The sequence below is a fragment of the Tachypleus tridentatus genome, chromosome 8, assembly GCF_004210375.1.
Source record: "Tachypleus tridentatus isolate NWPU-2018 chromosome 8, ASM421037v1, whole genome shotgun sequence".
NCBI classification, from domain to species: domain Eukaryota; kingdom Metazoa; phylum Arthropoda; class Merostomata; order Xiphosura; family Limulidae; genus Tachypleus; species Tachypleus tridentatus.
The window spans coordinates 24,311,914-24,337,208 of record NC_134832.1 but is presented as its reverse complement, the minus strand read 5'-3'; the positions used below and the strand labels follow the sequence as shown (position 1 = coordinate 24,337,208).

The 25,295-nt window shown below is 33.8% G+C and overlaps 1 protein-coding gene across 2 annotated transcripts in view; it reads right to left on the bottom strand.

Moving 5' to 3' along the window:
• Nucleotides 1–25,295, bottom strand: part of LOC143258685 (uncharacterized) — an 81,763-nt gene that overhangs the window by 44,834 nt on the left and 11,634 nt on the right. For both annotated transcript variants that reach the window (XM_076518099.1, XM_076518100.1), the window contains exons 2-3: nucleotides 23,493–23,568; nucleotides 7,018–7,132 (exon numbers count right to left, since the gene is read on the bottom strand). In XM_076518099.1, coding sequence (XP_076374214.1) covers nucleotides 7,018–7,132; nucleotides 23,493–23,546 — 169 coding nt within the window. In that variant the 5' untranslated portion in view covers nucleotides 23,547–23,568. The remainder of the gene's footprint in view (nucleotides 1–7,017; nucleotides 7,133–23,492; nucleotides 23,569–25,295) is intronic.

The following is a 25,295-nucleotide window of genomic DNA, read 5'->3' as shown; positions in this document are numbered from 1 at the left end:
ATCCTGGATTTGTTGGAGTAATACATGATGATTTTCACCTTAATAAGCCCAGACCATAAGGCAAGAAGAGCAAGAAGGTCTAAAACATTTAGTAGAGAATCCTTGCCATCCATGCATAGACCCTCGAATTCCTGACTGTGGAGATATGCACATCACCTCTGAAGAAAAGGCATTAGAGAAGAGATGAGCTTGTGGATAACGTTACAACAAAGGAACCCATATCTTAGTACTGTCTTGATCTAACAACCTTTTGAGATCAAAGAGAATGATCCTGAATAAGGAAACTGGAAATCCAGTGAATTGGTGTTTATGATCTACTGGTCACATAGAGACCACTGATAGGACCTTTTATGTGCTCATCCTAAAGGCTTGGGATATTTAACTGATGCCCACAAACCCAAAAGATAAAGAACCCTCCATGTCAGAGGTTCCCTACCTTTTGGCACTCGTGACCCCTTACCTAAAAGTTTGAAACCCATGTGACCCCCTACTTAGGGCTTACTATCAGCAGCTTAATTTTTTTTTTATTTTATGTGAAGGAGAGGGAAAGAAACATCTAAAAAAAATATTTAAAAATTCTGTAATTATTTATTAGCAAATTAAATCACATTGGTCCAACCTGAATTCACAAAAAGAACATATATTTCTTAAAATAATATTAACAATTGTTTGAACAGCTATCTAACCCAGCTAGTGAGATGCCTGATGTTGTATTTCAGCAGCAAGCTTTGAAATTCATGGCCGAGCATTTGTTAGAGCCAGTCTCATGTCATCTCCAACATCCAATCTGTTCCTATTCTTTGTTTTTATATTGACAAGAGTGGAAAATCCTGCCTCACACAAGTAGGTAGAAGCAAATGGAACAAGGACACGTAAAGCTATCATGCTGACTTTGGAGTATGACTGATACATAGCGCACCAGAACTGAGTCACGGATTTCACCTTGAAGAGATCACGAGCTGAAGAGTTGTTCCTTAGATCCAGAAATTCATCTTGGATATCATCTGGGATGCTGGATACATCAAGTTCAGTACAAAATGGGTTCCTTACCAGGGCCTCCTGTTCCTGTAATAGCTCAGGGAAGTAACGCTCGACTTCCTTTTCTAGAGACTGAAGATGTTCGGCAATCTCATCCTTGAGGAACTGATCCAGTTGGATCTGAGACTCATCCATCACTCCACAAAGTATTTCAAACATAGTGATGTTTCCAAAATTGGTTTACCGACGCCAGTTCTGCAGTTTGGAAACAAAGACCCGAAGACTATCTTGAAAAAGGAGAACATGCATTTCCCTTCCTTGAAGCTTCAAATTGAACTTGTTCAGCTGGTCAAAAATGTCGGCTAGGTACGCAACCCTTTTATTCCATGCTTCATTTTCGAAGTGAGCTACAAGATCTTTCCTTTCTTGAGTCTCCAGGAATACCTTTATTTCATCTTTCATTTCAAAGACACGATTAATAACGTTTCCTTTCGACAACCAACGTACTGCTGTGTAGAAGAGAAGGACTTCGTGGTCAGCATTCATGTCTTTGCATAGTTCTTTGAATAGGCGAGTGTTGAGTGCTCGAGTCTTCACATAATTTACAATTTTGATTACAGATTCAAGCACTTCCTGCAGAGAGACAGGGAGAGTCTTACTGGAGAGAGCATATTGGTCAATCATGCAGTGGATGCCCTTTGCTTGAGGTGCTAGCTTCTTCACTCTCGACTGGAATCCTGATTTTGATCCCAGCATAGCCGGTGCCCCATCCGTACAAACCCCACACACGTTTTCCCATTGAAGATCTTCATCTTGAAAAAAAGTTGAAACTTTTTCCATGACATCATCAGCTTTTGTTGTGGTTTCAAGTGCACGGCAGAATATGAATTCGTCTTTGATGTCACCTGAATAATGTATCTCACGAAGACAAGCAACTGAGAACATGAACTTACATCTGTTGACTCGTCGAGCTGAAAGGAGAACAAAGGGGAACCCTTGATTTCAGTCAAAACCTGTTCCTTCACATCCATAGACATTTTAGAAATGCACCTCTGTATAGTATTATTTGACAGGGATACTTGCTGCATCTCCTTTGCACTGGCTTCTCCAAGAATAAGATTTACTGCTTTCATCATGCAGGGTTTAAGAAGTGTTTCTCCAATTGTTTGAGGCTTTTTTTGTTTAGCAATTTCGAATGAAATCTCATATGAAGCTTCCACTACGGCTGCACTCTGCTGCTGAAACGACCCATTTCTATCGATTCTTTGGCTTTTAAGACACCGTTCATGTCATTTGAAGAAATCCAAACCCTTCTTTGCGTGTTCTGGATGTTTCGTCTCGAGATGACGCTTGAGTTTTGATGGTTTCATTGACTCTGCACTCAGGACAACATGGCACAAAACACACTGTAGTTTCTCGATGCCATCGTTGGCGAGCACAGTGGTGAAGCCAATGTTGAGGTAGCATTCTGCCCCATTTAGCCATGGACACAACTCACCTCTACTGCTTACTTATCTCCTTGTTAAAATAAAATAAAATTGTTGAATAATGAACGCTTTGGCAACTGTAGATCTTACACTGACTACTTGTGGGGGGTGCAGGTAGAGTAATGATGGGGTAAGTATTGGGAGGGAAGGGAGCGTGGCCAGTTGCACGATTCGTCATCCAGCAATCATCAACGGACATGTGACTAACGTGTCGACAGCGAGCACACACACACTTAATCACAGCTATACAGACACACAAGCATACGTACATGCACTCACATACTCGCTACTCACTAGTACACACATACATACAGTTGCAGACACGTACACATTCACACAGGCACATTCACTCATAGGCACGCATACATACACCCATAATATCACCTAATGACATTGAACTAATGTAGCACGTTTTGCTTTGCACCGAAACAAAAAAAAATGTAAGAGCATGAAAATGTAATTGATGAAATAAAATTAATGTTATCCCAAGCTATTTCTAACAAGGCTACGCGACTCCCCTGCCAAGGCTTCGCGACCTACCGGTTGGGAACCCCTGCTCCATCTAGTAAAAGAAGTAAGAGTCAGACTTCCTGTTCTATAGCATGGACCCTGATGAAAGTCAGCTGAGCCTGACTGAAATATGTGATTAAAAAATACACAGACTAATAACATTTTGAATTAGAGGGAGAAAAGATGTCACAGATGTGATAATGAAGCCATTTTGACAACTGACAAAAAGGTGACAGAAGTGACTAATCACCTATGGAACAGCATGTGCACTAGGCTAGGGAAAAAGCTTGCAAGATTTGGCATAACCCATTTGGTGCCAATGCTAATCTGAAGATAAAAACTCTAAACCTGACCATTGTGAACAAAAAATGCTGATAGTTATGACATACTGCCACTCTGACAATGTGCAAATAGGGAACAAATATATCAAACTTTGACATCAAAAATCCTAATAAAAAATTCCAACACAGAGTGAAGAATAAGTCACTGGTGAACCCTGGAAAATCTAGATCAATGGCTGAATACTAAACTCCTGTCTTAATGGACCCAACAAAACCAATGGGAATAAAACCTTATAAGAACTGGTACAGCTTTATCTCTACCCGAAAACCAACCAAAATTTGATAGCCCTAGAAACAGATTCCAAAATCCAACTTGGGTGGCTAACTGTGATAAAGATGTGAATTGAATGATTAAATCCTGACAAGTATGTAGTGCAACAGATCAATGGTTAAGGTTTACCTACCACACATGTAGATATTTTCAGAGCTGAGCCTCCAGACCCCAATGGCATACAGTAGTCACTGACACCACTAATGGCATTCTGACCAAGAAGAGAAACCCTTGAATATGGACAGAATCTATTCTGGGTACCAGCAGAGTGAGGGGCCAATGTGAAGAATTCTACCTCATTATTATTGGTCTTGGCAATCATGAAAGTCTTTCAACAAAGTTTCAGGAAAACATGTTGGTTTTTAGAATTGTATGTAGGTAGGCTTACCACTGTCCCACTAGGGGACATTGATAAATTTAGGTTACCTATATATTCCACTCTAGAATCCCTAACTTCCAGGAGCAGAGATATTCTTTGAGTCAGAATATGCTTTAACCTGGCAGTGGCAAGCTTAAGCATGTAGTTACAACAACCATGGCAAATGTATTGTAGCCATTCCTTCATGTGACTGAGCAGTAAACTTCCTGCATGAACCACATGTTAGTAGATAGAGAGAAGTTAAGTATTTGCTCCTACACCTTTCAGCCATCAAGTAAGCTGCAGACTCAAAAACAACTGAGGAGGGAAAGGGAGAGAGAGAGACCTAAAAAATCACATGCTTGATGAACCAACTGAAGAAGAGCCTGAGGCAGCTTATCTCAAAGTGACATACTAAAAAGCCAAAAAAATAAAAGAGCACAGGAACAGGCAGTTGTACATTTTTTTCAGAATGTTCACAATCACCCTCAATTGCAGCCTCAGAGCCTCTCAGAGGAACACCAACAAACTAAATACGTCTCCATCTCACTAAGAATAAGATCACAGACACCTCAACTGACAATGACTCTCATCCCCAAAACATCCTTGGCTGTTGAGTGGCGTTACATATCACAGATAAGTTAAGAGACCTGATTTGCCTTCAGGAACAAGCAATTATGCATTTTCTCCAGAATGTCCAGAATCACCCTCAAATGCAGTCAGTGACTCTCCTCCTCCACCAAACCTAGACTGTTGAGTAACACTAGATATTAAAGGTGGGATAAGAGAGACCTGATTTGCCTTCATGTCAAAAATATTAAAATGGAATTTCATGCCATATATTGCCTTGCCAAATGAATTTCTTAAGAAAATCAAATAAATTGCACAAAGAACACTCAAAACATCTCAATGACTGTAGTACAGAGAAACAAGAGTTAATGCTTTGTCAAGAAAATGTGACAGAATTATCTGAATGAGGTGCTCATATATAGTACCAGGACACACTGTACCAGTGTGACACTGGCACACTGAGGTATGCAGAGAGTGTCATGAGATAAATATCACTAAGGGCAATTAACTGGGTATAAAAGACTGGAGGTAGCAATAAAGAATCAGACCAATGCTTAGATGAGGAAAGGAAGAAACCCTGACAGTCTAATAATAGATATAGTGGGAGATGGAGGTAGAGTACATTTTTGAAGATTTTATTTAGTAAAAATAATAAGAGATGCATGTTATAAACATTGCAAACTTCATAAGAGCAAAGTATATCGATTAAAAGTACCATAATTTCAAACAAAGAGCTAAATATCAACAAGACAGTTATATTAAGCCATAAGCAAATTCTCGTTATGTAGCTTTGTTTCCTACTGTGTGAAATGTGAATATATATTCCTTAATTTACATAAACTGCTTGTACCTGACCAAGATATACTTAAACATTAAATAATAATAAACTTCAGAAACAAAATGACTGCTGATAGTAGAGACTGGCTTGTTTCACCCCCAGTCACTAAATCAATGTCTACTTATAAAACACAAAAAGAATAAACTTAATTCCTGAAAAAATTGGGAAGGTTGCAACTCCCTTACTTGAGATTTACAACTTATACAACATAAATTAATCTGTACCAACTTATACAATATGAAAAATACAGTTATTAATTTCCAGGGGATAAAAAAAAATGGATGGAGGAGCACAGATCTCATGGGCTCCTCCCTCAGGTCTGCACCTGCTTATACAATGTTAAAGAATACAGTTATTTGATTATAAATTAGAAATGTAACACTGTAAAAACACAGACATAGATTTACACTTTATTTAACACTTAAGTAACCAGAAAGCTGGTGGTGAGTGCTGACTGCCAGTTGCATTCCTTCTAATCAGTAGTTCAAACTTAATGAGAGCAGAAGGCAGCCTCAATAGCTTAACAAGAAAACCAAAGCAAGTAAGTTTAGTGTCAATGAGAATCGAGCCAGAGACTATTAAATAATGATATCCACCTCAACCAATTATTTAGCTTTACACTTGATAAACAAACAATATTTCAATAACTTAAGGGGTTGGAATTATTGTTGACTGTAATTTTGATTAGTTTATTATTTTCATAACATTAATTGATAAATTTATGACACACTAAAACAATTGCTGCTAACAGGAAATAAATAAAGTTGCCCAGCTCTTATAAGTGAATTAGATCATTTTTTATGCAGGGAATAAATGTTGTTAAAATAAGTTTTATCATACAACCAAGTGAATATAAAATTAACAAAGGAAAAAATATTGCAAAGTTTGAAAGAATTACAAATGGATGAAATATTTTCTGAATCAAAGAGAAGAAATGTTAATACTTTGATGCATTCACAATGTTATAATTTAAGCTCCTCTCTTTCCAAATTACTTTCCTTTTACATATTCCATATTTTTAAAATAAAATGTACTAAATTTTGGCACTTAGGAATCAAATGATATTCCACATATTTTATGTTGCAAATAAATTCATTCAAATAAATCAGTTTTTCCAAGAAGTCTTTTTTTTTTTTACAGATGTTACTAAAAGGGCATATTCATGTATATTTTGATACTTTAACTTATGTAATATAAAATACTAAAAAAATGAAAAAATTTAGTAAAGTTGTACAAAAAATCTTGTCTTAATATCTTGACTAACATGCCAAGTAATTTTTTTTACTAAAGAAAAAGAAAGATACTCAGACACAGAGACCAACTATTTTCATGTAGATATCATTCATTTCAAAGTTCCAAACTATGAAAAGAAATCCACACAATAAAGTTCCAGCCATGTAAAATAATTTGGTGAATTAATTTTAAAGTATACTTTATTGTCATCTACACTAGAATACAGGAATAAAATCTCAATGTAAAATGTTTTAATGACAACATAAAGAAAAAAAACCAGTATGAATGACCGAAAAATGGCTAACCAAATATTTAATTAAACTCACCAACAGAAAAGTTATTTCAAAACAACATTCATAAATAACCATATTTTTAACCATGTTATAACATGACATCCACTTTTCTGAACTAAGAACATACTATTCACTTACCTTCATCACTCCTTTCATCTAATGTTTGGACTGTGCAGGTATTTTGTGAGTTGGTTTCTGTCTTGCTACAAAAGATATCAGCATCAGGATTCAAGCTAGGGTCATCAGGTTTAGCCTGTGTATGAAAGGGAAAAAAAGCAAGTATATACATTGCAAATTATTCAGTAAATAGTACTGTACAAAACACTGGTCATAATTTTAAAATAAGCATATTTTTACTTCAGGATAAAATGCATACAAATAATTTAAAAATCAACTTTTTGCTGTGCTTTATAAAGGGTTCATAAGTTCTGTGATTATTAATAGTAGTGATGATTAAAGATTAAACACTGATGACAGAGCCAACTAATAAATATGATTATCTATTAGCAATTACATTAATTAGTGTTATGTAAAATAACTGATTAATCAAAATTAGTGTTTTTGACTATTACTGTTTTTGATTACTTCAACTATCCAAATAATAAAAAAAATATTGCCATTATTATTTCTCCAATTTATTTTAAATTAATTCAAGGTTATTTAGTTTTATTGAGTAGTGTCATGGCTTATAAAACTAATAAACTAATCAAAATAAAAGTTTCTGATGATCACTTTTTTCATTTATCCAACTGTCCAGTGCTCATGTGAGAATAATCAATTACTTGAATGTAATAAATTAATCAGCCTGAAAATTAACTCTTCACTAAATCATAATAAATATCTAGCTCTTCTATCTGACCATCATGCAAGATGAATACAGCTGTATTTGTGTTTCAGTGCAGGAAGTTTGAGGTTTAGATACATATTTACACATGCACACACACACACACACACACACACACACACACACACAAGAATGATGTTGCCAAGATCATTGCAACATGATCTGAATATAAAATTCAGATTTTATATATAAATAAATACTGAATAAATGACAGTATTTATTTATTTATTATTATAAAAGCAACTGAAATGTAAAAATAGGAATCTCTAAGTTAATTAAGGTTAGATTAGGGAAAATAAATAAATACAATAAAAATGTTTCACAATACACACGCACATGAGCAATTCATGGGTTATGTAATTCAATAAGGTAACGTGAACTCCACCTTCCACAAGTGATTTGCAACTATTAATGGCCCAAATAGTATTTAGACATGAGTGAAAGAGCAACCAAATGGCAATAAAATGTAAGTAAAAACAAATGCACACTGTTGTGAGTTTAAAACTACTCAGGATATATGTAGTTTTCATTTTACAATCTTAGGTTTCTTTAGATTTTTTTCTGGCCAATATTGTACACAGTTCTAGTAGAGAAAATAACAAAATATAAAATTTCACTGAAAATAAACATTTAAAATATATTAAGAGGTACTAAAGATTATGCAAGTGAAATCTGAGATGAAGAAAAATATTTCTAATTTTAATATGAAAGTCACTTTTCACAACACTTGACAAAAACAATACTCATTATATTTACAAACAAATCTTCTTTATTAAAAATACTTCACAAACAAAATGATTTTTTGTATGTGAAAGACTTGTAATGTTTACCGAAACACTGCCAAATTTTGTGAAGATATACACACTATAATAAATGTTAATAGTATCATAACTATAGACTTTAAATAAGTCAAAGCAGTCACACAGTCTGTCAAATCAACCAAATGTGTGTTAAAAAAATTAACTGGACATAAAAAATGGTTAGAATGGAACAACTGATGACCCAAGTGATTGGAAGAAAATAGTAATCAGATATAGAGGATGGGAGTAGGAGAAGTCATGAATGTCAAAAGTGAGAAAGACAGGTTGGTTGGTTGATATTGGTGTTTTATGGCACAAAGCAGCTAAGCTATCTGTGCCAAAAATCCAGTAAAAAGTTAAAGTAGGAAATTAAAGTAAAATAAAACAAAAGTTAAAAAAGGCATAAAACCTATGTTTACATCTAGTCTACAACATTAAAAAAAACTACAGTAATACAAGTTGTAGAGGACTTTCTGTAGCATAACTGTAATTATCATAACTCACCAGTAAAACTAACAGGTAAGTAAAAAACCACTGTCATTCACCTGAAGTTGGTCTTTCCAGTCCTGGTTCTGAGTTATTTGACATTATGGCCATTTTCAAAAGGTAATAAAAGTTTTAAAAGACTTGTAGCAAAATTTTAATAATAACTTGCCAGGATGACTAACAGGTAGTTTGAACAACAGCTTTAGTCACGTGAAGTTGGCCTTTCAATTCCTGGTTTCGAGTTATTTGACTTTACAGCAATTTTCAAATTGCAAATCGAACAAGATGGACTGTGATTCTTAAAAGGGAATCTCATTAAAAAAAGGTCAAATGTATAAATTAAAAAACTTAAATAACATTAAAAAGATTGATGGCTTTTAAAAAACTAAAAACATTTCCAAGGTAGACAATATCACCGTCACCAATAACACCATCTAACATTATGGATAAACCTTGGGACAGAATATGGTGAAAATGTCATTGTCGTTGACAGTCATAACAATAGCAAGAAAGAAAAATGTGGTTTACTGTGACCTGAGTGTCACACAGACTACACAATGGTGCATCAGTTCCAGATAAAAGAAAATGATGAGTTAAAAAACTGTGACCAATGCATAGTCTAGTTAGAACAACTTCATCTTTCCAATCATTATGGAAGCAAAATGGCCAAAGTCCAATATAGGGTTTTATTTGGAAAAGCTTGTCATCATGTTGCTCATTCAAAGTCAATTGCCAAATGGCAAGGAGCCAAGCCTTGAATACAAGACCATAGTTATGTATCAAACAAGCACAGCAGTGACAGTGCCAGAGCAGATAGATTTTGCTGCAGCATTGGGGAGCTTATTCCCATGAATACCAATGTGGCCAGGTATCCAGAAATGATGGAAAAAATAGATGTTAAAGATAAATGGACCAGTCGGTTTCAAATATCAGCGAGAACAGGGTGTGAACTAACGTAAAGCAATTCCAGAGCCAGTAGAGAACTAGGCGAGTCAGTATAAATAGTGCATTTTGAATACTGCTTAGCTTCTATGTGATCCAGGGCAAGAGAAATGGCACACAATTCAGCAGTAAATACAGAAGCTGTAGAGGGGATACTGCACGCAACCACCAAACCACAACAAACCATGGCTCAGCCCACACAGTCACCTTATTTTGAACCATCTGTATAAATAGGAGTGGAAGGATGGTTCAAAAGATGTTCAGCAAATAACAGACAGTATTTCCAATCAGAAGTGTCTGCTTTTCTCAGATGACTTAAAGATAGGTCACATTTGGGGACTGTAAGAAGCCATGGTGGGATGGGCCTGTCCTTGGATAACATTGATGTATCCACTGGTCCTTACCAAAGCATCCCACCTGGGATTGTGTTTTCCTTCCTTGGTGGGATACTTTGGTAGGGATCAAAGTTTTGAAGCATATAGTAAAGACAGTTGCAAATGGTAGAGGTGAAAAGAAGGTTCATGAGACTGTGTATAAGCTGTGAACTACGGAAGTGCAGAATGCCCCAGTGCAGAGCTGAAGTCCTTGATGATGAATACGGTCTAGCATCTTTAAGGCAGATGATCTGGCATAGCCATAGACCAGTGATCCATAGTTGAGTTTCAATCAAATAAGAGTACGATATATCTTTAGCATAGAACGTTGATCCACTACCCAAGTGGTGAAAGAGAAAATATGGAGGATGTTCAGTGCTCTTGTACATTTGAGAAAGACAGACCACAACCACATAAATGTAAAAAAAAAGGCTGAAACAAAAGGAAGAGGTAATGATAAGAAGGAAGGTAAAGTACCAGCCTTGAAAGTGGATGTCTCTCTGGTGGCTGATACAAGAAACAACCATAGAAGTTTAAAAATGGATTGTCCTGAGATAACATGTCTAAAACTGATGATTCTGGCAATTCCAAAAAGCTGTGGACATCTCCAGAATGTTGATAAGCAGAGATTGCTACACTGAAAGCCAGATTATGGAGAAACTGGAGATGTCAACTGAAGTTGAGCCTATCTTCTTTGCTTATGAACTATAGCTTATCTCAGGGGTCACCAAACTACGGCCCTCGAGGTAATTTTGTCCAGCCCGCCAGCTGCTAGCTGCTTGGAAATAAAAAGTGGCATTTCATCAAATGTCCGACTGTCATAACAAAATAAATCACACTGATGGTCACTTTAAGCTGCCAAACACAAGATGTTATGATAAAAAGAAACAAGGCTGTCAGGTGCATTTTTAACCAATAGGAAAATTCTTCTTTCTTGCTGCCTGTTTATTCATATCGAGGCACGCATCTATGAAAGCATAAGGAATTTGAAAACAAGTACAGACTTAACCCTCATCCTATCATCCTATTTGAATCCATGAAACATGTTTTTGAATCTCTTCACGAGAAAGTGCATAAAACTTTGCAAGACTATAACCTTCAGTGGAATCAGCTTAGAGGTGTAACAGTTAATGGAGGAAAAAACATGGCTGGAGTAAAAAAGGGTCTGGTGGGGCTGATCAGGAAACAGTTGGAACATCTTCAACTCCCAAGTGCTCTGTTCACACAGTGCATCATACATTAGCAAGCACTCTATGGAAAAGTCTTAGATATTTCTTGCGTACTGAAACCAGTCATTTCTGCAGTGAACTTCATTCGAGGTCATGCACTTAATCATCACCAGTTCAAGGCATTTCTTGAAGAAATTGATTCGGATTTCTGCGACTTGCCTTATCACACGAAGGTGAGGTGGTTCAGCTGTGGTACAGTCTTGTCTCATTTTTATAAGCTGAGAAGAGAAATAGATCTATTTCTTATCGAGAAATATACAGCCGATCCATTTTTGTTGGATCCAACCTGGTTGTCATTTTTGGTTGACATCACATCCCACATGAATGAATTGAACTTGAAACTTCAGGGGAAGAATAACCTTGTCTGTGATCTCTATCAAATCATTAAAGGATTTCGGAGAAAGCTGTCATTGTTTGAAGCACATTTGGAAGGAGGAAACCTCTCTCATTTTCAGTGTTTCAATGAGTTTCACGCTGGAATCACAGAAGATGTCAACCTGGAGTTTCAGAAAAAAATTATTGGTGATTTAAATAAGCATTTTTAGAGAGATTTTCAAATCTCGACAGAATCAAAAGTGACATTCTCCTTTTTTCAGAATCCTTTTGATTGTGTCATTGATGACGTGCCAGTGGAACTTCAGCTGGAGGTCATCGATTTACAAGGAATTGACTTGTTGAAAGCAAAATACAGAGAGGGTTAACTTATTGAATTTTACAGTTGCATACCTGAAGATGATTTTCCAAAGCTGAAGCAGTTTGCATATGGTATGGCATTAGTGTTTGGAACAACTAATGTCTTGAACAAGCATTTTTAAAAATGAAGTATGTGAAGTCGGTACATCGATCAAGGTTGACTGATGAGCATTTGAAAGCAATTCTAATGATTGGATGCAGCAATTCAAAGCTAAACATTGGAGATATTTTGAAAGCCACATGCCAATTTCATAAATCTCACTAACTTTTTTGAGGCTTAGTGACATTCATACATGTACTCACTATGTGTGATGTGACAGTTGTTTTTGCTAATGTCACCTTCTTTGATAACCTTTTGGTAAATAAAAATGTTGGTTGTATTCTGTTTGTTTTTTGTTACATGTGTGTATTGCATGCTACTCCAACATAGCTAATTTGGCCTCCGAAACTTAGTGTTAAGTCTTTTACAGAGAGCTTTGGTTCTAATTTATGAGTATTGAACATTATGATCATGCAGCCCACACTTCTCAAGTAATCTGACCCCTGTGAAAAAAGTTTGGTGACCCCTGGCTTATCTGATCCCCAGATTTTACACTTCTTATAAATTTGCATGAAATAATCTTTACCTGATGGTGAATCTAACTTCTCTTGAATTCTTATATTTGGAGCATACCCTCATGCATTTTCTATAGCAGACATCTTTTTTGTGTTTTCTGTCCTCTTTTTATTTCCTTTAAGCATCTCCTCTAGGAATTGTCACAGTGGTTGGACAATGCTCATCCTACTTTCCTTACCTCTCAAACAAGATGTACCACATCTTCAATGCTTTTCACTCAGACTAAGGTACATTTCTCATAAGGGCAGATCTACTGATGTTTGTGAGTTTGAATAGTATATACCCTCCATCAATGTGCTCAACTTTCTCTTTGTTGGACATGTTCCCATTCGTGCTCCTTCCAGTGATTAAATTGGTTATGTTCCACTCAAGCTTTTCCATGGTCTATTTTTTTGCTTTTGGACATCATCTATAAACAACTTTGCCCATTTTCATCATTTGCCAGGAGATTCATTCTTGTCGGTTAACCACTTTTCTGAATAAGTTTTGTACTATCAACAAAATGGTCTCTGTACCCCCAGATATTCATTGGGATTTATTCACAGTTTGACATTTGTCACCCTACTCTGGGCTTCCTCATTTACAGACCTCTATTCCTCTTCATTTGGCTCCAGTTATAATTTTTCTCAACCAGACCTGGTCCATATCTGCTCTCAAATTCCAAAAAATCTTGCCTGTACAATTATCAATTTTGGAGAAATGTTTACCCTTGCAAGATTACTTTTTGATCATCAAACATTGTGAGTTAAATAAATCAGAGCAAATTTTGGAATCTACTACTGGACTAACTGGTATAAATTTTAACAGCATTTAAGTTTATGCTTAGTTCTAAGCTTAAATGTCCTAACTGCAAATTGTTGCTTCACTTTTAGTTCACATGTCAATGAAACTTGAGGCCTATACTACCTAAATACAAATAACTGGTAATGATCATGGCCAATTCACTGTTTCAATGGAGCTCTCCAAACTATTAGGCTCTCTACACAAAAGGCATATTCATTACACCGAATTTTACAGTCACAGGGAGCTGATCAGGATGAGTACATGTAACCCAATTATGACCACCCTGCTACATTAAATGAATATTTAACTCTCCCTCATAAGACAGAAGACCACCAATTATCAATCAGCTAATCACCTTGCCTCAGTTTTTTGCAAGTCTGATGAGATTGAGTCACATACTTGCTGTGCATTACTTTTTCACTTACTTTTGCCAGTAATTTTCATTCAATAATTAACAAAAATTTCAAATATTAAGTTGTGCAAAGGTTTTGTCACTGTAAATGATTGCAATGCACTCTGCAAGTAGGATTATTCAAAAAAACTCCCCTGACTAGCATTACAGACCAAAAATATTCATTTTATGCCCATGCTATTTGATTGTTCTTGCAATGCAAACCCACTAACTTCCTTTTTGGCTTTTCATCATATGGTAGTCTAATACTGTAAACAAAACTAGTGATGCCTGATCCATTCTGATAATATGATAAATACAAGATTCCTTCCTTGAAATATACAAAATCCTCCAATGAAAGATGTAGGAGAGCTATACAAATGGGTTTAAAACTTAAGGATCATGTAGTGGGTGAAATCCACAAAGGCAGTAGAGATAGGATTAATGGAGTTTAAGGGAAGGCTTGATAAATATTTGAATAATAAAAGCTGGTTTAAGTGTCTTATTTTTTCACAATTTAGAAAAATGGACAGGACAGGTTAGATGGACCAAAATATATCTTATTGTACTTGAATTATATGTAAAAATACTAAGAGAATGAACAGCAGAAAGGGAAAGAAAGAATATTTTACGTATCTTAAAAATGGTAGTAGATATGAATGTTGTTTCAAAATTAACCTACTAACACTTATTATAAATATGCACAATATCTGTCCCTCCCCTCCTGAGATGGGCTTACCCTGCCACAGGGAGTAAACAAAGACAAGGTAAAATTAGTACAAGCTTTCATGAGATATGCATTACTGTATGTAATCTTTACCTAAGCAAATGAATTAGAAAATACTTATGACCTTTCATTGTATAATTTGCAAGGATAAGTATCAGGTCATCCTATAAGTAATGTCCGAAAATTTAATACAGAAAATACATCATCATTTCTATCTTTGTAGAAGGCTTTAATAACTAAAATATGTAGTGGGACGTGTATAAAAATGTTCAGACAAATAAAAGAAACTAACCAAACTCCATTTTTTCAGATCATTAACCAAATAAACCCTTATAACGATGAATGTGTCTGGGGAGTACATTAGGCATATAATGCTTTATGAGTTTACAAAAGGCAACAACGCAACAGAAACTACACAAAACATTCAAGTTTTTTTTTTTATGCAGAGTTTCTCAATGAAAAAAATGTCAAAAGTGGTTTCAGAAATTCAGATCAGGTGACTACAGTTGACTAAGTGATGAGCCACATTCATGTCGTCTTGTTGAGTTTAATGATGACTTGCTGCTGGCTGTACTTGATGAAGATTGTGCTTTAACAGTTGAAAAACTACCACAGAAGCTTAATTCAACCCATTCAACAGTTCACTGTCATCTGCAACAGCTTCAAAAGGTGTCAAAACTTGGAAAATTGGCTTCCCATGATTTGACAGAAGTCAATCTTAGTGCAAGAGTGGACATTTGCACTTCTCTGCACTCTTGTGAATGTAAATCACCTTTTTTGTACAGTTTACTTACTGAAGATGAAAAATGGATATATTATAAAAATATTAAGTGCTGCTCAGTACAGGTAAACTGGCTAAAGCACAGCCCAATATGGACCTCCACCCTAGCAAAGAACTGTTAAGCATTTGGTGAGATATTGTTGGTGTTACTCAATGTAACAATTAAATCAGACTTCCATTGTCAACAGTTAGAGAGCTTAAATGTTGTACTAAATGAAAAAGAGGCCTGCTTTGATCAATTGTGAAAGTGTTGTGTTACATCAGGATAATACACGACCTCGTACAGCAAGAATCACATCTGCAAAGATTGAAGAGATAGACTGGGAAAAACTTCCACATCCTCCTTATTCTCCAGACCTTGGTCCATCTGATTATCATATATTCCAAAGTTTTCAGAACTATCTTGATGGAAAAGAGCTTGGAACACATGAAGATGTCAAACCTACCCTTTCTACATTCTTTTTCTCCAAACCCCAAGAATTTTATAGAAGTAGCATTCAGAAGGAAGTAATCAGTAATAATGGAACATACATTAATTAAATAACATTAAAAACATTTGAAATCCTTTCTCTTTCTGAACTTAAGGGATGACCTGATATATACAGAGTACCAAGTAAATTTACAAAATTTACAGATACATTTTAAACTAGTTAGAAAAAGATGCAATTAACAGTTATTTCTACTGTAACAATGTTATATGTTATGTGCTAGATCTGCATGCTTAAACAAACCCTTTCCAAAATAAGTTCTGTAAAAACGCATGGTTGAGTAGTAATGTAAACCAGTTTTATGGTTCATTGCCTCAATTATTTCCCAATTATTCAACACTGTAAACTTAAGTTTTGAAATACATCTCATGCTTGTCAAAATAAAAATGATTTGAATAGCTTGTTATGAATATGAATTAGCAGCCATTAAGCCCTCATGACTGGAGTGATAGAGATTTGAACTCATGACTATCAGATTACAAGTTGAGTGGCAACACAATACCCTGAAGAAAATGTCCACTATAAATTTATTAACAGGGTTAAGTGTGTGGCTGGTCAAAAACAAAATGATTAGTTCACCAATGAAACTGAGTTGAATATTAATTTCCATAATCAAAGTACACAAGTTAAAAAAAAAAAAATCTGAACACATTTAAGCCTTCATGCAAGACAATTCTGGAATCTAGATTATTTCTTAGAAAATGATAATCTTTTACTCTTTATTCTTACTTCAAGCTCAACAACAAACACAGTAAAACTATGTATATATTTTAAGTCTAGGTGTTCTCACTGCATATTTTTCCTTAGATTTCATGTTCTACAAAATTATTACCCATTATGGTTTTAATGTACGAATTTACTGCAATAAATATTAGTCTCCACTTTAACATAATTTACTGCAAGATGCAAGTTACAGTGTCTTCTTGCAGTTTTTTTGCTCATCTGTTATTCACAATAAGGTCAAAAGCATGCAATGGTTGTAACTGTACCATGGGCTATTTAACTGTTATTTTTTATACCATCCCTAATTTAGTCTACTTTTGTTTATTTTAATTTAGACACATTTCTTTGTTCTCAGCTTATGTATTTCTAAAATCCATATGACTGAAGTGTAACTGAAATCACCACAGTTGTGTCAACTAGCAAGTACTTTGCACTTATAATAAATTAATACTATTATAAATAAACTATTTAGGTAATTTTTATAAATTATCAATGCACTAACATTTTTCTTGTATACTGCATCAAAACCCGAACTTGACATTTTTCCAATTTCAGTGTTGGAAAAGGGTAGCCATTTCCAATATGTTCATTAGCAGGCAAAAGAAGGACAAACCCCTGCCTAATCTCAAGGTGTGTGTGTGTGTTACTGATGGAAAACATTTTTGGATTTTAAATACGAGTACTGCTTTAAAACATGTGGAAATGTGCAGAAGAGAAGAAATTGTAAGTAAATATAAGAAACAACAGTTACAAATATCTTATGGTTAACTTCATCCTTATAAATACTTTGTTAATAAGTAATAGTAAAAGCTGTTTAAATCAACATTATTATAATTATTTTACAATAGAGACAGTTTAGAATTCAAGTTAGCCTACCCATGTTTTCAGACTTAAAACTCAAAATAATCTATTAAAAACAAGGTAGTAAATTTATAGTCTCATGCCTCATACAATAAGGGTATTACAATTTACACTGATGTTAGGCTAATGCTAATGTAACTAAGATAAATGTTGGAATGCAGTATTAAGGCTAGTCCTGTACTGTAGGGCACATTTCAATTTATTTTGTCATGCTCATATGAGAACTTAAGTGATTAGATCAGGTTAAAATAAGCTCAATGAAGACAGTCTCCAACAATAAATGAGGCTTAAGGTTTTGTTAATGATTTTGTCAGTCTTAATTTCACATAAAAATTCTACTATTTTAGACAGATCGAAATAAAACCAGTTATTGTGAAAATTTAATAAATTACAGAAATATATTTTCTTCTGAAGATAACCTAGAAAAGTCAAAACATTACCAATAAAAGTGTTAATACCCACACCAGCTATTCTGATACATTTTTATTTCAAGTGAGTTTCTTATCATGAAGAAATATATTTTTATTTATTTTCTACAATCATATTTACCTACCATTTTCTGATACAGGCCTTAATTTATCTTGCATAAACAACTATCAATATTTTATCTCACCAACCTTTCTGGTTGTTATTAATATAAAATTATTTTTCTTGTTAACATATAAAAAGTAAAAAAAACAAATACTGTATCACAATGTCTATTTCCCTTTCTAACATACATCCATTGTTAAGTGCTAAAGAAAAACTTTGTAGTTCTTAAATCTATTAGAATATTTTAAACATGATTTTTCTAATTATTTCATTCACATTCTTTATAGTACGAAACTAGAAATTAAACAGAATTAAAATTTCTGAGATATGTTACATGCAAACAGATACAAAGGCATACTCAAATGCTTTTTTACACAATTCAAGAATAGAAGTGGGAGAAAAATATAGCCTTCAATTTATCATCAACCAAATTCCTTTCACAGAATGTGAAGACAAACTGCCTCAAAAACCTATAAAAGGCAAAATGAAATTATACCTCAGAGAACAGTAGTTCTGCAGATCAAGAATGTTACACAGGTGAAACATCAAGATTTTATTAATCTTCATAGTTAGTACAACAGAAACTCAGATGAAGTGCTAAAGTTCACTAAACAATTAATATTTTGTGTGTCCCTTTTGCTTTCATAATTGCAGACAGTCTTTCAGGCATTGTTGCAAAATATTTAATCAGTGTCCTTTGAGAGTTTACTCCAAATGTATCTAACACACTCCCATAAAGTTTATTTGGAAGTAAATTTTGATTTATTAAGTTTTTGATTTATCAAATCTCAGATCTGCTCAACTGGATTGAGGTTGTGACTCAGTGGGGACAATTGCATCAGTTGAATGATTCCAGCAGCTTCTTTCTGACCAAAGTAATTTCCACATGAAATGAACAAGTGTTCGGGATAATTATCTTTTCGGTAGTAGAATCCTTTACCAGTAATATGCAAACAATTGAGTATACCATCATGGATCAGTTTCTGGTGGTACTTGTACTGGTCCGTCATTCCATCTATTTTAAAAATACCACCTGTTGCCACATCTGAAAAGCAACCCCAAACCATCTTGCTGCCTCACCCATACATCATGATAAGTGCTATGCATTAAGGAAAGTATATTTCACTTTTTTTCTTTTTTGCTGGACTTACAACCTACACTTTGACACAATATTTCATAAATTCATAAAACAGTAGTTGAATAAACTTTTCAACTAAGACAGCAAATGCGATAACATATCCTTTGATCTTGGACCCATAACAAAAGGGTTAAGAAATACAATAAATATTGCATTTCCCTTTATATCATGTCTAGTTGATTTATTATCTTAGTTTAAAACTCAATCATTCAGCTAAATTCAGATTTACCAAACAATTTTCCTAATCACTCCTCCCACTATAAATAGACCACCTAATACTTGTGCAAAAATTAATTTCACCTCAGAATACCACACTACAGTTTTCTACAGTTATGGAGGAAACTTACTGATGTTGATGAAGTATTGTTTTATTTTGTCTAATTCATCGGTAATTTTATCTGGTGAGCATAGTTTTAAGGCTGTGTTTATTTGGTTTCTTAGTAATGTTGAGTTTTTGTTTTGTTTCATGTGCTGAGTCCCAAGGAATGTGTAGTCCAGTATGGGTGATTTTTCAGTGGATTCCCGTTTTAAACTGTGTATCAGTTCTTGTAATTTTGAGGTTAAGAAATGATATATGATTGCTTTCTTCCTGTTCACATGTGAATTTAATGTTAGAATGTATAGAGTTAATGTGATTGAAAAAATTAAGTGTGTGTTCTGTAGATGTGAATCCCGCAATCGTGTCGTCTACATATCTAAACCAGTATAGTGGTGGATGTAATGTTGTGTTAATTGCTTGTGTTTCAACTTGTGTCATAAAAATATTGGCTAGAACTAGTGATACTGGGTTGTCCATGCTTAGACCATTTGTTTGTATATAGTTGTGGTTGTTGAACATGAAGTTTGTCTTCATCATGATGAATTCTATGAGGTGTGCTAATTGGTTGCTGGGAATGTCTATTGATGGGTTAGGGTCTTGGATATAGAGTTCTAAGGCTATCTTGCAGGCTTCAGCAGTTGGGACTTCTGTAAAAAGGGATATGACATCGAAACTGGCCATTAAGGCTTCACGATTAGTTGATTAAGGTTAGACTAGAAATTAAAAGAGTTTCAGATCAAATGAGCTGGCTGATGTTACATATTTGGAGAATGCCCATGCTATATATTTACCAAGATTGTAATTAAATGATTCATATATGGACATTATTGGTTGTAATGGACAATCTGGTTTATGAGGTTTCGGGATGCCATATATTTGTGGTGTATGTGAGTCGGTCTTGCATATGTAGGAATAAAGTGTTTTTGAAATTGTGTTGGCTTTTTTAACTTTTAGTAGTATTTTGTTTAGTTGCATTCCGTGCGTCTTTCTTGAATTTGCTATTAAACGTATTTTACTGAAAAATGTGAAACTATATCTTATATAATGTAGTGTTTAAATATTTTTCCAACAGCAAAAACTGTCAATTATCACTTTTTAATCAAATCCCTAAAGTTAACCAGAAATCCACACATACAAAATTCTCGTTTAACCTTCAGTAACATGTCGTCAGTCAAAGGCCACGTCATTGCGTTTGTTGACTTGTATTCAAAATTTTATTGTACTACTATTTTATAAATTTATTTTAATAAGTTTGGAATTAAATTGTAGATTTTAATTCATGCTTAAATATTGCATATATATGAGTTAATTTGTAATTTAAGAGTAAATTACAATAATATACCTAAATGTATGTTTTAGTAAATCGCATGGTATGTTAAATGCAGCACTTTTTAAAATTAGATATTTATGTCAAAATACCAAGTCTATAGTTTTGTACAAATTAGAAACTCAAACTATTAATATTAAAAAGCTAGAATGTAAAATAAGAACCTCATATCATTTTACTTTGCTGAGATATGGCTTATGTACTGAATCAAACATAGTGGCCCAATTCATCTCTTTCCATTTCTGAAAATAGTCCCTCAAACACTTACTTCAATATGGCATGTAAATAACCAGTCACAATTTAGAATGTCCCATAACAGTTTTCTCAACCATTTTAATCTGTGAAAATGGAACCACATTCTTTTGAACTAAGATTTCAAGAAGGTATTTATGCTTTATTGGTTATTCAACTGTATATATAAAACCTGAAAAAACCTTTTGTTTTATATTATCCATGTGCAAAATTTTAAAAGGCTAAGCAACCTATGTCCAGCAGCAACCAAGTTCAAAGGCATAGCAAAAAGATATACTTGTTTGCTTTACTTCTTGATTTCTTGTTCTATATTTTAAGAAAAACAAGTTTAATAATAGATTTCTAAATAGTAGTAATCTATATACATACATACATATGTATGTATAATAACTGAAATGTGACTGTATACTACAAAATACATTAATCCTCTAAAACACAGCCAAAACAGGGAAGACTAAAGGTCTGTTTTATATTACTGGATAAGTAACGAGTGCACATGTACCACGTCAATTTAAGTTATGTAATGCAGAGATGCCAGCTATTTCAAATAACTGACATAATGATTTGTAGACAGAACCCTTTATCATTTGCAGCTACTAGGCCTGACCAATGTCTCTAAGCTGTTTATTATTATAACTATTATTATTTACTACTGCTATAAATAGCTCATTCATGACTGGAGACATGAGTCATCCATGTCTGTGGATCCATCTGTGGCTAAACTGTAAACACTGTTAGTAAGTATGCTTGAAATCATCTTGTCATCTTCACAACCCAACATTTGTGCAATGGCTGTAGTTTTGGTTCTAGCACAGCCATATTTTTTTGCTATATCAGAGTCTGGGAACATTTTTCTCAATAGATGTCCTGCATGATTGGCTACAGCTAGGGGTAAGTTATGAGCAATGGCGAATTGTGTGAACATCACTTCTGCATTTATGGTTTATATTCTGAATTCTTATTCATAAATGTCATTATCTGCATCATTTTTGTCTTTGCCTCAGCCTTTTGTTGGTGAGATGCCGATTTTGTACGTGGAACAATCGTTTATCCCGCCATGCTTCACAGAAAAATCGATGTGACAAACTGTACAAAACGCAAGACTGTCACTGACTTTTGATGCAATGACCGCATATTTTGCACTATACTCTTTCCTAAATTTTTGATTCACAGTTTCAGTCCTTTTAGATTTGCCAGAAACAAGACAAATCTGGTGAATGAGGCCTCTTTTTTTCATCTTGTGAACAATCGCATTGGTGTTTCTATGCCTCTTAGAAAACAAGAAATACCCATCTACGCGAGCGCTGATTGGATGACAAGCACTGATGACGTAACTATGGATTCCCCCACATACCCAGTATGGAGAAGCACCACACTCAAACTATTGGTAGACGCCAGAGATACAAATATTTTTTATTATTTCAAGCACAAACATGATTATCGCAAGTAGCCATTATCAAAATTTATTAGTATCTCACTAGAAATTTTCTTTTCACCCCTTTCAAGCCCTGGGGGAACAATTTATCACTTTATTGTATAGGCCTATATAATAATTTGGGAGTTGCAACAAGTCGTAATATTTGTTTGTATAAGCGTATAGTCGTAATGTATAGACCAAAATTGTAATGGTTGGCATCCCTGGTAATGTTCACTAGGCGTAACTGGAAGGTCAATATAGTAAAAATTAAAAAACATATGTAAATATATAGCATTACAAGACTTAACCTACTTATATTAAACTTGTATTTTTGTGTTGTAATTTGTAATCATCTCAGCAAGAAAAAAGAATAAAATATAGTCTTACTGAAAACAAACATTTGAAATGTATTCAGGTTTTGGAGATTACACAGTTAATATTTGAGATTTCTGGGATGAAGACTAGTTTTTTTTAATCCTAACATGAAATCACTTTGCACTCAGACAAGTAATGAAATAGACTATTTTCACAAACAAATCTTTAGTAAAAATATTTCATTAAAAAATCAGATTTTTCTGTACAAAATACTTGTAATCTTTATTAAAAGTCTACCAAATGTTGTGATGATACACATGATGTCTCAAAAGTTATAGTACAAATACTTAATATATGTAAATGTGTACACAAACTTGTGTACATTATTACTGAGTTCATTGCAAAAGGGTTAATGGACACATCAAAAATGTTAATTTCAAGCTTTTGTTGACTCAGAAGGTTTTAACAAACACATACAATACAATCTGTGTTAGCAACTATTTTTACAGAAATATTTTAGAACATTATTTATGAAAAACTATTTCCTATTTTGTAAATAAAGAATGATTCACTTACAATATTGTTCAACTCCACAGTCACTTCTCTGGTGTCTCCAGGATCAGAGGTCATGGAGTTGCTGGTTTGTTTCTTACTACAAATGAAACACAAACTTTTGCTTTAAAGCTTAGATCAGTTAATTTATGATAGGTCTTTTAATAAACCTATCAGTGAGATGAATGTAAGCATTTACTTTGTCTCATAGCTATAGAAGATAATGCACATTTTTCTGATATATATTTACAATTTTCAACACCTTTTCCAAAATACCACAAAATTTTATATTTGAGCATATCAGGAAAGAAACAGCTTCTAAGACAGTCTGTATGCATAATCTTACTTTGTATCTTAAATGGATTTTTTTTTCTTGGCCAAACTTCTTAAATTGTAAACCTGATCCAACAATACATAATTTTAAATTTAAAAAACATAAAAACACACACACAATGTATACTGATGGGTTTCAAGATTTTATCTTAGCCAATTTTGGCACTGTATATCAGCCTTATTTCCACTGTCAAAAAACCCTTCAATTTCAAATCATGCACTGATGCATTTAAAATTTAAATCACAATAAAAAAAAAACTGTCCTAAATCTGAGACATTGTGTTGAATTATTTTTCCTGCTTATACTAATGCATGTTGTGCTGGGGAAGCTGAATATGTAGTTTACACAATCATCTCTCTATTGGTTATACATATTTATCACTGACAAGTACAAGTAAATATTTTAGAAATTCTAAAGTTAGAAGGAACTTTTATGGATGGTGTTACAAATTTATTGAAATCTTATAAAGTGAAGGTGGGAGATTTTTTGTGATAAGAAACCCACATGAAGTAAAAATGTATCTCAAGATGGCTAATATGGGTAATAAAAGGTGAGAGGTTCTTATTTTAAATTCTGATCTTTTAGTATCTATTGTTTGTTATCTAACTGAACATTTTAAAACTCATATAAAAGAATAAAAAAACTAAAGTGAAGAATTCATAAAATAATGTGGCAATCAAGAACTTGTTTAAATCTTTTTTCAATTCAAAACACTGAAATTTACACAATGATTAAAAACTGAATTATAAACTATGTTTTGATGTCAAGTTTCTTGACATACATTTGTAATAAAGTAATCTAATTAAATTTTGTACCAAGCTTTGTAAAAGTCCTGACATGCACTTTGACCTTCACCTTCTGGTCAAAAATAAAATGAATTATTTTATTACTCAAAGCATAAGCATCAGAAAGACTTTTGGTAACACATAAGCTTACCCATACAAATTTTTGTCACAGGCATGCCACAATGTCTTGTGGTGTTTTCAAGGGAACATGCAATTAAAAATTGCAAAATTTCCATCTTTCTGCACTACCGGCACAACACAATATAAATATATTTTTCTCTCAATGTTTGTAAGCCACCATGGTTCTCATTAGGATTTACTGTCCAGCAAAGTTCACTGGCTATTTTGAAATTAATTTTATTAAAAAGAATGCCAATTATTTAGCCAGCTTTTGTTTGGATATGAAAACTTTAGAATGGATATACAAATGCCATGAACATGTTGGAAAATCATATAATTCTAATAAAATTGATGCCTTTTTATCTAAAAGTCCTGAAAAGGTCATTGAAAATCCATCTCTTCCATTTTTATTTACTTACAGCAAGAAGTCATGCTACTATATCACCTCAGTTTTGTCAAAAATTGCCTCCAGAAAATATTTGTTGTGAAATGGGAAATCCACTGATTTGGCAATATACATAAGTAAAAGGCCTTGAAGTATGTACTACATCTCCAGATAAACAGGTATCAAATGATAATTGTTGGAAT